Below are 15,920 nucleotides of genomic sequence, written 5' to 3'. Positions count from 1 at the left end.
TAAAAAAGCACCTGTCTGCAATTTGTAAACGATCCTAGACAAGTCTTCTAAGGCTTAGAACCAGTGGTGGGAAAAGTACTCGAATGTTTTACTCAAGTAAAAGTATCAATACAATGTAGAAATGCTCTGTTACAAGTAAAAGTCCGGAATTAAAAATTTACTTGAGTAAAGGTACAAAAGTATTGGCATCAAAATGTACTTAAAGTACTAAAAGTAAAAGTACTAAAATGTTTGAAAATATAGTAAAATATAGTATAAAAATGTATAAAAAAGGGCTAAAGTGGTTAATGTGTGTTTCATAATATAATCATTTATATCTGAAAAGTAAATAGTAACTAAAGTTTTCAAATAATTGTAGTGGAGTAAAAGTACAATATTTGCCTCTGAGATGTAGTGGAGTAGAAGTAAAAGTATTGGAAATTGGATGTAAGTAAAGTACAAATACCTCAAAATTGTACTTAAGTATATTTCCTTAGTTACTTTCCACCACTGCTTAGAACATACGCGTGTGCGTGCGTGTATGTTTTGTAATATGATCTCATTTAAACATTTAAGTTAGACATTAAAAATAATATCCCATGAAAATGTTGGGTGTTTCTGAATGGATTTTCCATCCTCTCTCTGCCACCAACCACCACAATGCATCATGAAACTGCTCTTCAGGCTGAGAGAGAATAGAGAACAGCAGTCATGGAAAACTGATTGTAATAAAATAAAGTGCCAGTTTGCAGTTATTGTGTGAACTTGACCTGCAGTCCTGGAAGGCTTGTCCTGTTTGTTCATTATAAATAGCTGTGTGTGTGTGTGTGTGTGTGTGTGTGTGTGTGTGTGTGTGTGTGTGTGTGTGTGTGTGTGTGTGTGTGTTTGTGTGTTTGTGTCTTTGTGTGTTTGTGTGTGTGTGTGTGTGTGTGTGTGTGTGTGTGTGTGTGTGTGTGTGTGCGTGTGCGTGTGCGTGTGCGTGCGTGCGTGCGTGCGTGCGTGCGTGCGTGCGTGTGTGGTTCTCAACCTGTGGGTCAGGACACATGATTTTGGGCGGTCCCCAGATGACAGTAAAGTGACAATTTAAGTACTTTTAAGACCTTTTTAGTACCTAAACAAAACGATACTATAAAGACTGGTCAAATATTGGCCAAATTGTCAAATATAAAGAGGCAGAAATTGTGAAAATAGGCGATTTACAAGCTCACAGTTGCGAGGCATTGTGAGCTTGTAGATCGGCTATTTTCACAATATTTATCTGTGGAATAGAGTCAAACTAAATGTAATGTCTCAACTCCTACAATTCCAAGTGCTTGTCAGGGTGGGGGGTGCCCTGTTCAAATATGATTATTTTGGGGGGTCGCGGCCTGAAAAGGTTGAGAACCAATGTTCTAAGCTTGACACCTGAACATATACATGTATTGCTACTAGTGTTGATGATTTCTTGTACATTATCGTATGTCTTCAAATGTCACGATGAATTGAATACATAGGACCACAATGGAAAGAAGACCTCAGAGCTTTTCGTGTTGTCCTTTCAGCATCATTGTATAATCGTACCACTGTACTATCTGCAAACTGTTACAATCAAGTATTCAATCAATCAATCAATCAATCAATCAATCAATCAATCAGAAGCACTGATTTACATAAGCAACATCAGCATCTGTGTGGAAGTCACCGGAAACTCAGTTCTATAATCACAGATCCATAGTGATCAACCCAAGGGTTGATCACTATGGATCTGTGGTTATAGAACTGTGGTGTGAGCCCTGCTTCTATTTTTAGCACTCCACTGGTGGAGGCTCTGCTTTGCCACCAATCCCTCTCATTGCTAATGAGATTTGCTGTGAGCACAATGGAGCTGTCTAGACAAGCTATGTGTTTGTCACACTGAAGAATGGCCTTTCAGAAATGGCTGTCCCCCAACAAGAGGGAGGTACAGTATAAGTGCTGCTCATCAATAGAGCTATTGAGCTTTTTCTGGGGACTTTACCTCGCTGTGTTGCAAATTGTCTTGTCAGTGGAAAAACAGGCGCGCCACTTTCATTTTGTTTTTATCCGAAGCCCCCTACGATGATCAATGATGTTTATTTCAAGAATTTCTTTGGGCTTATCTGTCTTTGTTCTAGTATAGTGGAGAGAGACAGGAAACAGATAGAGAGGAACGGGGAGTGACACACAGCAAAGGTCATCAGGCTCGGGAATCGAACCTGTGACTCTATATATGTGGTATGCGCCTTATCCAGTAGGCCATCAAAAAAACTAGTTAGAGGGAGCACTTGCTTTCTTTTAGTGATGAGGAGTAGTTAATCACTTAAACCCTATACTTATTGGGGCCCCCTCCTTTTTTCCCCTCTACACCAAAAATATTTTTTGCAGAATGTTCAATGTTATTGAACTATTATGACAGAATGTGCAGAATATGGATGCTATAGGGTTCATGTTGCTAAAGCATTCGTTTGGGGGGGGGGGGGGGGTTCCAGGGGGTCCCCAGCAAAATCTGTTAATATGGCGTAACAATCATTTTAACAACTTTAACCTTTTATTCTTTGGCTATTAAAAAATCGTGAAAATGTGTGCAAATCTTTGAATATATATATTTTTAAAACAAACATTTGTAACTCAAATCTTTGCTTCTGGGGGGTCCCTGGAACAAACTGTCTAAAGAAGACTATGAGGTTGACATTTACCAATGCTGTTTATTGAAGATTTTAGATTCAGATTCAGAGAGATTCAAATCACACAGATTCAAATCACACACATTGTTTATCCAAGCCATGCAGGAGGAGGAGGAACAACAACAATGATCTCCTCCATCATTATGGTCTCAGGCAGGTTTTTACTTGAAGCCCTTGGACTGGGCAGAGGACCACACCTCCTCCCCGTCCCGCTCCATCACCATGGTGCCGTCGTTCCTCAGGTACATGTGGCACATCTTGAAGCCGCCGGTGGCCTGGGTCTTGGTCTGCCACATCATCTTGTTGTCCTTCTTGTACATGACGAAGTTGGAGTCGTCCTGCATGCACATGCGCCAGGCGTCTCGCTGGCCGCCCGTCTCCGAGGACCACATGGGCTTCCAGCCGTAGATCACAAAGTTGCCGTCGTCCTGTAAGATAATACATGGTTACAGTGGTGGAAAGTTACTAAGTGCATTTACTCAAGTACTGCTTGAAGTACAGTCTTGAGGTAAGTAAGTAAGCCTTTCCGAGCCATGAGGCCTATAGGGCAGGAGCCTATCTCTACAATTTTGAGGTATTTTCTTACTTTACTGGAGTATTTCCAATGTTCTATACTTTTACCTCTAATCCACTACATCTCAGAGGCAAATATTGTACTTTTACTCCACTATACTTATATTTGAAAACTTTAGTTGCTAGTTACTTTGTAGATTTTGATTATTATCACAAAACCACTTCAGACCTATATACAGTACTTTGGCGATTTGAAAATAGAAGATCTACAAGCTCACAACACGTCGCTATAGATCTGCTATTTTCAAAGGATTTTTATACATCCTAATATACAATTAAGAGTGGCGCGCATGCACGACGGTCGGTGTACGGTGTATGGTCGGTCTCATACGGGTCCTTTAACTCTATGGTCCTACCGAGCCGAGTGCAGCCGACTACAGCCGAGCAAAAACGAAGCAGAGGCCATTGAAATATGTCGAACATCTGGCAGCTGCCTCAACGCGGCGACACAGAGCCAGCTTGACGCAGCGACACGGACACGGAGGGACCAACAAACACAAAGCCCCGCGCAGCCGATAAACGGGAGAGGCGCGCAGCGCCCCGAACCTCTAGTTTTATACATTTGAAAACCTGTGAAATGGGACCTTCTGCATAATGAGTACTTTTACTTTTGGTACTTTAAGTACATTTCGATGCCAATACTTTTGTACCAAGTCCATTTTGAATACCGAACTTGTACTTACAGATTATTTCCACAATAGGGTATTATCGTACAATTTTACTTACTGTAAGTAAAAAATGTGAGTACATCTTCCATCACTGCATGGTTGTAGGCCTACGTTTCTGTCTCAGTTGTAAATTTGCACAAGCAATCTACACATCAAGTTTTATGAGTTGATAAGACTATTATGTAAATCACGAGAGGCCTGCATATGGAAGATATGATTCCATAATGCTACTGAGTCCACAAAATGGTCTCCCTTGGCCATTAGATCGTGTCAAAGTGACCGCAATGTCATGATTTATGTTCCCACAATACTGACCTGGAAGAGAGCCTTCCACTCGTGGTTGTTGGACATGAGGTAGTCCCCCCTGCGGAGCTCATCATACTTGGACAAGTAGTTCCTGCTCATGATTCTGAAACAGATATAAAAGTGCAAAATATGCGCAAAGGGTTATTATTACGTATAAACAAAAAATATCTGGAATGTTTCACAAAGGATGCAGCACATCCCTAAAACCAGTGGTGGAAAGTTACTAAGTACATGCACTTAAGTACAATTTTGAGGTATTTGTACTTTACTTGAGTATTTCCAATTTCCAATACTTTTACTTCTACTCCACTACATCTCAGAGGCAAATGTTGTACTTTTGCTCCACTACTTTTATTTGAAAACTTTAGTTATTTGTTACTTTGTAGGCCATACATTTTGGCCATTTGAAAATAGCAGATCGCATTGTGAGCTTGTAGATCTGCTATTTTCAAAAGATTTGTATACATTTGAAAACTTGAAATGGGACATTTTGCTTAATAAGTACTTTTACTTTTGGTACTTTAAGTACATTTTGATGCCAATACTTTTATACTTTTACTCAAGCACATTTAGAATTCTGGACTTTTACTTGTAACAGAGTATTTTGTAGTACAAAATGTGAGTACTTTTTCCGCCACTGCCTAAAACACAGAACAACTCAAAATAGACCTATGCATGAACACAGAGTAAAGTAATATGCCTTAAAAAAAAAAGAAGATTCCTCACAACTGGGCAGAATATAAACTAAAGATCTATCATGCGTTTCTCACACTATATGGAGAGTACACAGAGACAAGCATTATACTGATTCTGTATACTCACAGGCTGATGCTGGAGTGGACTCGGAGAGAAGAGGCTGAAGATGGATCTTTGGGTAAAGTGTACTCCTCTCCCGAAAACCTCTCTCTTTTATAGGAAGGGAGACAGAAGGGAGATAACTGAAACCCTCTGACAGTTATTCCGAATTCGTGAGGAATTGCATTACTGTATAATTGATGATACAATTCATGACCCAGTTTCCCCTGAATCAACCGTTGTAGTGAGATGGAAAATTAGAGGAATGAGTGGGTTCAGTTCAAACACTTGTGCTTTTTGCTGCGTTTACAAAACGACAGTGTTGTTATTTCAGGATGAGGGAGTAACAGTTGTCTAATAGCTGCTGGCACTACTTTTATCTTTATTTTCATTTAATCTTTATTCTTAGAACAACAATCCCATAGCACACACATCCTTACTCATACATACCCAATGAAAATTATAGTATTTATGTAAATAAAAAGCAACAGCTGGGTAGCTGCTGTAGATTTGTGATGAGATAGTACCACTTGTTGGACCACACTTCCTTCGGGGTCAGCCCTGTATCCCCCAGAACCTATGGATTTGGAATCAATCCCAATTTGGTCCCTCAGAATCATGCTCTCTGAGCATCAGAGCCGGTTCTTCCATCATCATCTCTCAATTTTGATGCTTGGGTAGAAAGAAGCCCAAGAAGGCCTCTCTATAGGGGCAGCCTTTTGCACCACGTTGACTCAACCTGCGGAACATGAATCAAAATGTTGGCATTGAAATCAAGGCATGCAGGCCCCAAAAAAGTGGCTGGTGTCGATGGCCATGCTGTTGACTACCGTGAAAGTTGCATACCGATTACAGTTACATTCAGGGACCGCATTCTGTTGTTGTCAACATGGTATACAAAATGTGACACGTTGAAAATACCAATTTATTTATGAGTGGCACATTGCAGAGTTGTAGTGTTGGGGTTACACAAGTAACGCATTACATAATAATATTACTTTCATGATGAACAAATTGAGTCATTTGGTAACAGTTACTATGTCAAGTAACAGTACTAGAAACTGTTGCAGACTAATGCCAATGCAGTTTATCTGCTATTTGCTATTTATGTATTTATTTTTCATAAATACCCTGCTATTTGCATTTAGCTGCTGACATCTATGTAGGCTCTTAAAATATAATCTTAATACCAATTATTCTGACATTCTCCTCTATTCCATGTTGCCCACCCTCTTCCATTTTCTAGTATGCCTAGTCCTTTTGCACTTCATGAGAGGGTGCTTTATGAAAGTAATGCACAAGTAATGCAAAAGTAATATAATGCATCACTTGCATTACTTAGTAGCATACCTTACCTAAATATACCTAAATAATATGTTTTTTTAGTAAGTAATTTCAGTAAGTAATTTGCACCACAACACTGGTTGCACAACACTTTTGCAGAAACATAAATTACGCTTCGCTTGCCTTCATCAATCATTGTATCACCGTTATCACAACTTCCCTATGGGGCTTTTTATAGAAGGTAACTAACCGGGCAATCTGGAATTGAACCCAAGACATTGCAGTTATGTGGTTGACACATTAACCGATTGAGCCACACCACCAGCATGCCCAAACCGCCTGACGATTTGAGCGCATGCAGCTCAGTAGGCTAATCCACACATGAATGTAGTGGCTATATCAGGTTCTTTGCTCTCTCTCCAGAGACAGAAGTGCCAGCAGTTTGTGATGAACTACTGTGTCTGTTAATCACCTTTGGGTGTCATCAAAGGCTGAGATTCAGCACCTGGCATGAGTACAGGGCCATGATTCTAAACTGTGGTGAAATGTGACTGGTTGACTTATTTAATATTGAGAGCTCTGTGTGGAGTTGCCTATGTGTTATACACAGATTATTACATTGCAGGACAGAAGAAAGGCAGACAGCTGTAGACGTTTCACTTTGAGCCACAAGAAGATCAGATCTGTTTTTCAACTCAATAGACAAGAAATGTTCTGACATGTTCTCTCAGGACAACAGATTTGCGGCGTCCTTAATCTAATTTCTAAAATGTAATTACTGAAGACCAGAAGCAGTGTGCTGTCATTCAACTTCATTTTCAACCTCATTGTCATGTGTTTTAATGACACAATGAAATACTTGTTCTCTGGCTCTCTTCCTGCCAAAGGACACATAATCTAAAACCAACAAAAAACACATATATATTATGCACACACACAATATACAGTAAGCAATAATGTGCAGAGTAAATATGGGTGTGTCAGCTGTTCAGCAACCTTTGTGTCCCTCATAGCCAGACGTGGTACACTGGAAGAGCCCTAACCCTCCTAGTGTGTCATCCTGGTTTGAATAGTCACATTCCTTTGGCTATTCAAAAATAGCAGATATATAATGTCAGAGCACAGAGTGCCGCACTATGAGCTTGTAGATCTGCTATTTTTTGAAAAGTTGTGAAAATGTTTGCACATTTTTGAATATATATCATTTTAAAGCAACATTTTTTAACTCAAATATTTGCTTCTTGGAGTCCCTGGAACAAAATATGGGGGGTCGGTGGCCAAATCCTCCTATAATTTGACAAACCTCTGTAGTGCGTGCATGGTGTCGTGGTGAGGCCAAAATTGTTCTGCCCGGTTCTCCTCAGTGGCTGGAGCAATTGATCTGAATTTGCACACAACCATTCACCCTTACCATGTGCACCTAACAGCGAAGCCCGTTTTCCGATTACACAAAATCTCCGCTGTTTATTAGCGTTTTTGCGTTTGCTGGCTCCCGGGTTGCCAGATCATGTGCGCATATCCCCCTACGGGTATGGTCTATACATATAATGTTGGGGGTCCTTGACATGAAAACATTTCAGAACCATTGATATAGCAGTATACGTTTTTTCAAAAAACTGTTAGGACTAGGAAGACGATTTGTGTTTGAAGATTTGTAGAATCGACCACAGGTCTGAATGGGTTAAAAGATTTGTCAACGTTTCTCCACTTATAAAAGAGTTAATTCACAGTTAGAGGTTCCTTGAAAAACTTCTACAGAACCTGATTTCTCTTGTATATGAACTCCTTAACCACAATCGATACAACTAAGGATTAGCAATCCGCCCACTTTTATTCTACTCTGTTATTACTATTATTTGTTTCTTTTCTTATTTGCATGAGTTCATTCATTTATTCTACTCCCCTCTGGACATGGGTGGGAGGGTGGGTAATTGTTAGGGTTTTGTTTTGTTTCTTCTGTTCTGCATGTGGTTATGTATGTCTTGTATTTTAAAATAACATACAAATAATTAATAAACAAAAACTGTCAAAAACCTGACTGCCTGTGGAAAGAAGCTGTTACTGAGATGAGTGGTGTTTTTTTTTATAGATAGAAGGAGCGAGGGCAGAGCGTGTGCCAGTGTCCTCTTAATGATGTTTTGGTCTTTTCCTTTGCGGAAAGTGGTGTAAATATTATGAGTTGTATTATTAAGTTGTGGTTTTCCTCTGTAGCAGCCAGCAGTCAGGTTGCCATATCCCCTTATTATAAGCGACTTTGGGCTTCTTTTTCTGTAAAGTTGCTTGTAAATATTGGTAGTTGCGGGTTGCGTCTTTTTTGGGGTCTTGTTTCTAAAGTGTGGTCGCTTATTTGGGCTCGCTTCAAATGTTTTAAATTATTATAAACCAGTGGCTCTCGAATATTTTCATGTCATGGACCCCCAAATTAAAATTTATTTGTCCCTACCCCCCCCCCCCCCCCCATCTGAAAATGTTTTGTTTGTGAGCTTGTAGATCATCTATTTTCAAATAGCCAGTGTATACACAGTATAGGTTTAAAGTGCTCATGTGGCCTATATTCACTTATTTTGGGCTTGTTTTACTAGACCTGTGGTTGCTTATTTCTCTCACAAAACACTGATCATGATGAGCAGTCAGATTGCCAAACCACAGCTGTGACTCAGCCAGTCAGAACACTCTCAATGGTCCAGTGATAAAGGCTCACATGAGCACTCTTTGGTACTCTTGAGACGAAAATAAAATGGCTTTATAAATTGCAATGAAAGCTAGCGTTACTGCAGTGAGTTTGCCCATTTTCATTAGGCCAACCACTTTCTAGTCCATTAGTGCCAGCAACAGCTGCAATGGTTCCGCTGCTGTGTCAAACTTGCAAGTGAAACCCATCAATTACTCTGCTAAACCTCAAACTAAGAGGCTTGAATCATAGTCAAATACCACCAAAGTGGAAAAAGGTGCACTCCAAAATAAAGGATGCAAGACTGGCTCAGATACACATTCTCATTTGGGACCACTTACGCGTTTCGGCCTCAGCCTTCCTCAGAGCATATTTAAAAAGTGATGATGGCCCTCAATTTTAAGCATACACATCATCATCCCCACCTGTGTAGGGGAGAGGTCCTTGCTTGGCAATCAGTTGAACAGTTACACCATATCACAGTCACAATCATATTAGCAGTTCACAATATCAGTACACAAAATCACAGATCATGAAGAAATTTTATTTTTATCACATTATACGTCATGGTTGAAATCATCTAAATGGCACAAGATGAGTAATTGATGGGTTGCACTTGCAAGTTTGACACAGCAGCGGAACCATTGCAGCTGTTGCTGGCAGTGGCACTGATGGACTAGAAAGTGGTTGGCCTAATGAAAATGGGCAACTCACCGCAGTAACACTAGCTTTCATTGCAATTTATAAAGCCATTTTATTTTCATCTGTCTGTCCGCCTTATCCAATCCATGTCAAGAATGCACAGCAAAGACTGTACTTTCTCAGGAATCTCAAGAGTACCAAAGAGTGCTCATGTGAGCCTTTATCACTGGACCATTGAGAGTGTTCTGACTGGCTGTGTCTCAGTGTGGTTTGGCAATCTGACTGCTCATCATGACCAGTGTTTTGTGAGAGAAATAAGCAACCAGGTCTAGTAAAACAAGCCCAAAAGAAGCAACTATAGGCCACATGCTCCCCCTCGGCCGTGTCATCAGCAGGCATGGACTATCATTCCATTGCTATGCTGATGACACACAGCTCTACATAAAAATGGACCCCCCCTGTCCCCCCCGCTCTGCAGTCCCACTGTCATACCCGTCACCATCACCTTCATCCACAATCACCATCTGCAAAACCGAGGCCATTCTCATCAGCACCCCACACCAAGTTAAATCATCCCCCATAACAAGCATCACCTTCTCCGGCCAGGTCCTTCCCCTCTCATCAGTTGTCACCAACCTGGGCGTCAAAATGGACCCCTGCCTCAACTATGAGACCCACATCAAACACCTCTGCAAAACATCCTTCTTCCACCTTAGAAATATAGCTAAACTCCGCCCCACCCTCACTCTTCCTGACGCCGAAAAGTTGGTCCACGCCTTTGTCTCCTCCAGGTTGGACTACTGTAATGCACTTCTCGTCGGGATCCCTAGCAAGAGCCTTCAAAAGCTCCAATACGTACAGAACAGCGCTGCTAGGATCCTGGCGAGAGTGCACAAATACGAGCACATCACCCCCATTCTCAAATCACTGCACTGGCTTCCCATCTCCTCCCGGACAGAATTCAAAATCACCCTGTTAACACACCAGTGCATCTACGGAAATGCCCCCCCCTACCTCAAGGAATTGATCGAACCATGATTATTCTGGCCCCCACACAGCTGCTCTACTTCCTGAACCACTGCAGCACTAGCCTGGTTCCAGACTAGTGATGTGTCGTTCATGATCGATTCGTTCAAAATAACTAGTTCATTTGCCGTGAACGTGAACGAGCTCGTTCACTTTCTGAAACTGTTACGTTCACGCGCGACGTAAAAAAAACGCTCCCGCGATGGTGTTTTACACACATTATAAAACATACATTAAACACTTTAGCCCTATTTTATACCTAGGCTATTTTCAAATATGTTAGTACTATGTTAGTACTAGTATAATTTGATGTCAATACTTTTGTACTTTTACTCGAGTAAATTTTGAACACTAGAAAATAGCGCTACTGAACGAGAACGTGAACGAATCATTTGAACGAATCATTGTCGTGAACGTGAACGAAATCGCTCGTTCACTAAAATTAACCGACAAATCTGCCATTGCAAAAAAAAAAATCCCTCGCCAGATTAGGCCTGGCCCCTCTCAATAGAGATTGGATTTCTCCAAAGTTGTGAGGGACCAATCAGGCCCCAGTATGTAAAAATGGGGGCGGGTTTATCACCAGAGGCTTTTTTTTTTATTTGCCCCTCGGAAATGCAGGTTCCACACAGAGATTCCAGACTAATATCTAGTATCTACTCAGTGATATTTGTCTGGCCATGCCAGGCTACTGCAGCCCTTCTTCCCCAACAGCAGCAAAAGCTTAACGTAGCCTAAAAAAATGCAACAAAGTACCATAAAAGCTACAAAGTGCCTTTTAAAACAGAAAATAAATGGGAGTTTTGGCCTAAGGGTGGCACTAAAGGAAAGGTCATAGGGTCATTCAAAGGGTTAGAGATCCTCCTCAGGGCGCTGAGCAAGATTCCATTTTGAGATATGTTGTTGTGCATGTGTACGTTTTGAAGTGCTAGAATAAAGGTCATGGGGTCAACAGAATGAGTATGAAGGTGCACAGCCAGTTTCAAGACAAACCAACCAGTTTTCAAGGTATGTTTGGGGACCAAAGTGTTGGATGGATGAACTGAAGGACCAACAGAACGGCATTACTATCCTTTAACAATATTAGTCTCTCTATACTTAGTAAAACGTACCTGAGTTGCACTGTACTTGGCACACTCTTTTTTTCGATCTAAAAAATCTCTTCGCCGAAAATAGCCGATCTACAAGCTCACAACGCCGTATGATACGTTGTGAGCTTGTAGATCTGCTGTTTTTGGCAAATGTTCGCCCCGGAATAGGGTCAGGGATGCTGGGGTTCAAGTTGTTCAGGCTGTTTTGAACTCATAAAACATTTTTTGATTGATTGAGTGAATACTTTATTTAAGGCTTGAGTGATGTACAAATAATGGATCTTCAAGCAAAGAACAGTTATTAAAATTTCAGAGCAATGGGGATACATGCAAACAGAAGTTCACAGCAAACCCAGAGAGAGACGTTTAAAGAAATTAGTGTCTGAGGTTCCCCCTGGTGGTCAGACTGTGAAGTTCGTAGTGAAAGGAGAAGACTGTTGATTAAACTTAAATTGTCAATTAAAGCCTCACTATGTAACTTTTTTGTAATGAATAAAATGTAATTTTGTCCAATCTGTATGGTAGAGTATGTTAATACAATATAACTTATACAATCTGTATGGTAGAGTATGTTAATACAATATAACTTATACAATCTGTATGGTAGAGTATGTTAATACAATATAACGTATACAATCTGTATAGTAGAGTATGTTAATACAATATAACGTATACAATCTGTATAGTAGAGTATGTTAATACAATATAACGTATACAATCTGTATAGTAGAGTATGTTAATACAATACAACGTATACAATCTGTATGGTAGAGTATGTTAATACAATATAACTTATACAATCTGTATGGTAGAGTATGTTAATACAATATAACTTATACAATCTGTATGGTAGAGTATGTTAATACAATATAACTTATACAATCTGTATGGTAGAGTATGTTAATACAATATAACGTATACAATCTGTATAGTAGAGTATGTTAATACAATATAACGTATACAATCTGTATGGTAGAGTATGTTAATACAATACAACGTATACAATCTGTATAGTAGAGTATGTTAATACAATACAACGTATACAATCTGTATGGTAGAGTATGTTAATATAATATAACTTATACAATCTGTATGGTAGAGTATGTTAATACAATACAACGTATACAATCTGTATGGTAGAGTATGTTAATACAATATAACTTATACAATTGGGGTGGTTGTATTTTGTCTCCCTGCTCTTCTATTGAGACATATAGATTGTCAAAGGTCATGTCTCACATAGACACAGATTTCTATTAACGTGCTTGTAAGAATTTCCTGGAGATCAAAAGGTCACTATTACTACACTATCTACTACAATAAAATGAACTGTCAACTGACTAAGGGAGCAGCAACAGTGTGCGGCTCGACTTTTCGTTCCTTGAGATTAGACAGGGTGAGGCATTTTCATAGATGGACCAGAAAGTTGGAAGATGAGTTTACAAGCAGAGACAGGGAGTTGTTATGTGGTGAAGAAGGAAGGCAGTTCTGTTCTGAATTTCTGAGATACCATTTCATTTCACACAGCAGTCAGCAGCAAACTGTTTTAATTTCTCTCCTTTTTTTGGAGTGAAACAGGGTGTTGAAGAATGTGATTTCTTAGATTTCGACAGGAGCTTTAGAGATCAAAGACACTGCTGCTCAGGAATGAAGAAAAGTTATAAAAAAAGTCCACTGATTCATTTTCTGAAGTGAAATCTGTGGTTAAAATGATTGCAGTTCCATACAGTCTGGCCATGCAAGACTAGCAGTTCCATGGTCAGAATTGCTCGGTCAAACGTCCCTAAATAGATTGAGGTCCAGATCTCTTTTTCCACTTCACTTACAGCAGTACTGCATCTTGTGAATTCAGGCAGTAAGAATGCAGACATGCAGTATTTACAAAACATATTCCATAACAATCTAGCACTGATTTCAACATGATTTATCAAAGCGTCTCTTAAAAACATTTATTTTGCTCCTCAATATTATTGAACAGATTATTCCATTTAAAGTACATCTATTATAATGTTCTTCTGGTTACAAAAAAAAAACATTCCACAACTTCTTCACTTATGCACATTTATTGTTCCTTTTATCCACAATTATACAATCCTAAATGATTAATTACTGATTCCAGTGGTACATAAAACATTTCTGTACAAATGTACAAATTCCTTCATTTTTACAGCTCATAGCAGTCCACCATCAGTCCACCATCTTCTCAATTTTTCATAATCATTTGAGTCTCAGGAAATGTCCTTTCTGTGGGGTCTCTGGTGTAATGGTTAGTTAGCCACGGTCATAAAGGTCCACAATTTGGGAGAAGCAGCATGACCAAAATAAATTAGCTATATTATCATCTGTACCACAATTTGATTTAAGAGGACATTTGGTTTTTAGAAGAACATCTCCTTCATCCTCCTCCGTCAAAACGGCTACTTTCCAGGCCAAATCCTTGTGTGCGTGAACCCATTAAAATCAAGAAAGCATCTGTGTCATTTTAGATTTTAGCTATATAATAATAATTTATATCATACGTTTTTCAGAAAACTCTTAGGATTTAGAACAGTGGTTTAGAGCAGTGGTTCTAAAAAACAATATAGCAGATATACAAGCTCACAGGGCGTCACATTGTGCCGCACTGCGAGCTTGTACATCTGCTATTTTTTGTAAATGTTTTGAAAAATCTTGAAAGTTTTTGAAAATGTCTGAATAATTGTATTAGTTATTTTACACAAAGCTTCTCTTCTGGGGGGTCCCTGTAACATTTTCAGAAGGGGGTCCGTGGCCAAATCCATAAAATGTTGGCGGTCCTTGGCACGGAAAAGTTTAGAAGGTATTTGTGGAATCGGCCTCAGATCTTAATGGGTTAATAAGAAATGCGGTATTAACATTCTTTCCAAACTTGATAACACAGTTGCTTTCTGCTATGGTTCCTGCTGGTGCTGGACCCCGAGTGATAAGCCCTTTTCAACAAGATTTGGATGAAAAGGCCATGACCTTTTCATACAGCGCAGGCCTTTCAGCATGTGGTCTTTGGCCTGTTGTTGTTCTCAGAATCTTGTGACCCAATCAATTTGGCTAAATTAGCCAAGAGATACAGAAATTCCGCCTTTATTTAAATGCGTGTCCATAATATCTGTTTGCCCCATATTAAAGCTTGCATGTTTAACTTTCCTGAAGTGCTGAAATTCTTACCATCGAGCTAATAGAGCCTGCCTGCTTGCTCAGGCCAGGGGATAAATTGAATCTTGACCATCAGGTCAAAATGTGTGTCCAGTCTCTAGGTGAGACATGACCTTTGACACGATCTAAATGTCTCAATAGAAGAGCAGGGACATCAAATACAACCACCCCAATTGTCTAAGTTATATTGTATTAACATAGGCTACTCTACCATTACGGATTGGACAACATCGCATTATATTCATTAAAAAAAAGTTAAATAGTGCCGCTTTAATTGGATGGTTATTCTTAGGGATACTACTGTATGAAGGATGGAGGCACAGGGACAGTTGGCTGTTGAAAAGGTTAGGGAGTCAAGGATTCCAGCAATTTATGATAAGAACTTTCCCAGCAATGGTTAGATCTTTAAGTAAAAAGGAAATATCCTCCCACTGAAAAGCTTGCCTTTCATCATTGCTATGGGTGTCATAATTCCCAGTTCCATAATTCCATATATTTTCTAATGTCCATTCTCAACATTCTAATTATGTCCATTTTATCGATCAGTCCCAAGTCTGATTTTAGATCTGTGCATAAGAATGTAAGGTTGTAAATTGCTACCAGGGATAAGCATACTGGATCTGTTCAGAATTTCTGAGGTGCCACTTCAGAGCACAGACAAACTGACTTATAATTTTCCCTTGGAATGTTGAGTGGGAGAATGTGACGTCTTGGGATTTTGACAGAAGCTTGACTATCAAAGGAAGGCACTGCTCAGGAATTAGGAAAAAGTTATAAAAGTCCACTGATTCATCTTCTGATGTGAAATATGTGCTTTTAATTATAGCTGGTCCAATCCAATGTCAACAAGGAGGTCCAGAGCTCTTTTTTCACTTCAGTTAGCTCTGCTGTACTGTATACTCTGCCTTGTGAAGCGTGGTAGTAGCCTAGTACCTACTGTACCACACACCTGGACCAAAACAACTGAGTTTACACACTACGGGACTCAATTATAATGAGGCAGAGAATCAAGACAAGCTCACCTTTCTGGGCTGAT

At 39.7% G+C, this 15,920-nt stretch overlaps 1 protein-coding gene across 1 annotated transcript; it reads right to left on the bottom strand.

Moving 5' to 3' along the window:
• Window positions 1-2,821: 2,821 nt before the first annotated feature.
• LOC308076718 (B-type lectin plumieribetin-like) lies at window positions 2,822-4,306 on the bottom strand (the record flags this gene model as incomplete). The annotated part of the gene is made up of 2 exons (XM_080417153.1): window positions 2,822-3,088; window positions 4,217-4,306. The coding sequence occupies 2 exons, from the start codon at window positions 4,304-4,306 to the stop codon at window positions 2,822-2,824; spliced, it is 357 nt and encodes a 118-aa protein (XP_080273279.1).
• Window positions 4,307-15,920: the final 11,614 nt, after the last annotated feature.

Source organism: Gymnoscopelus braueri, assembly GCF_963280865.1.
Source record: "Gymnoscopelus braueri genome assembly, chromosome: 21".
Taxonomy (NCBI): Eukaryota; Metazoa; Chordata; class Actinopteri; order Myctophiformes; family Myctophidae; genus Gymnoscopelus; species Gymnoscopelus braueri.
The sequence above is the reverse complement of the archived record's forward strand: the minus strand, read 5'-3'. Positions and strand labels throughout refer to the sequence as shown.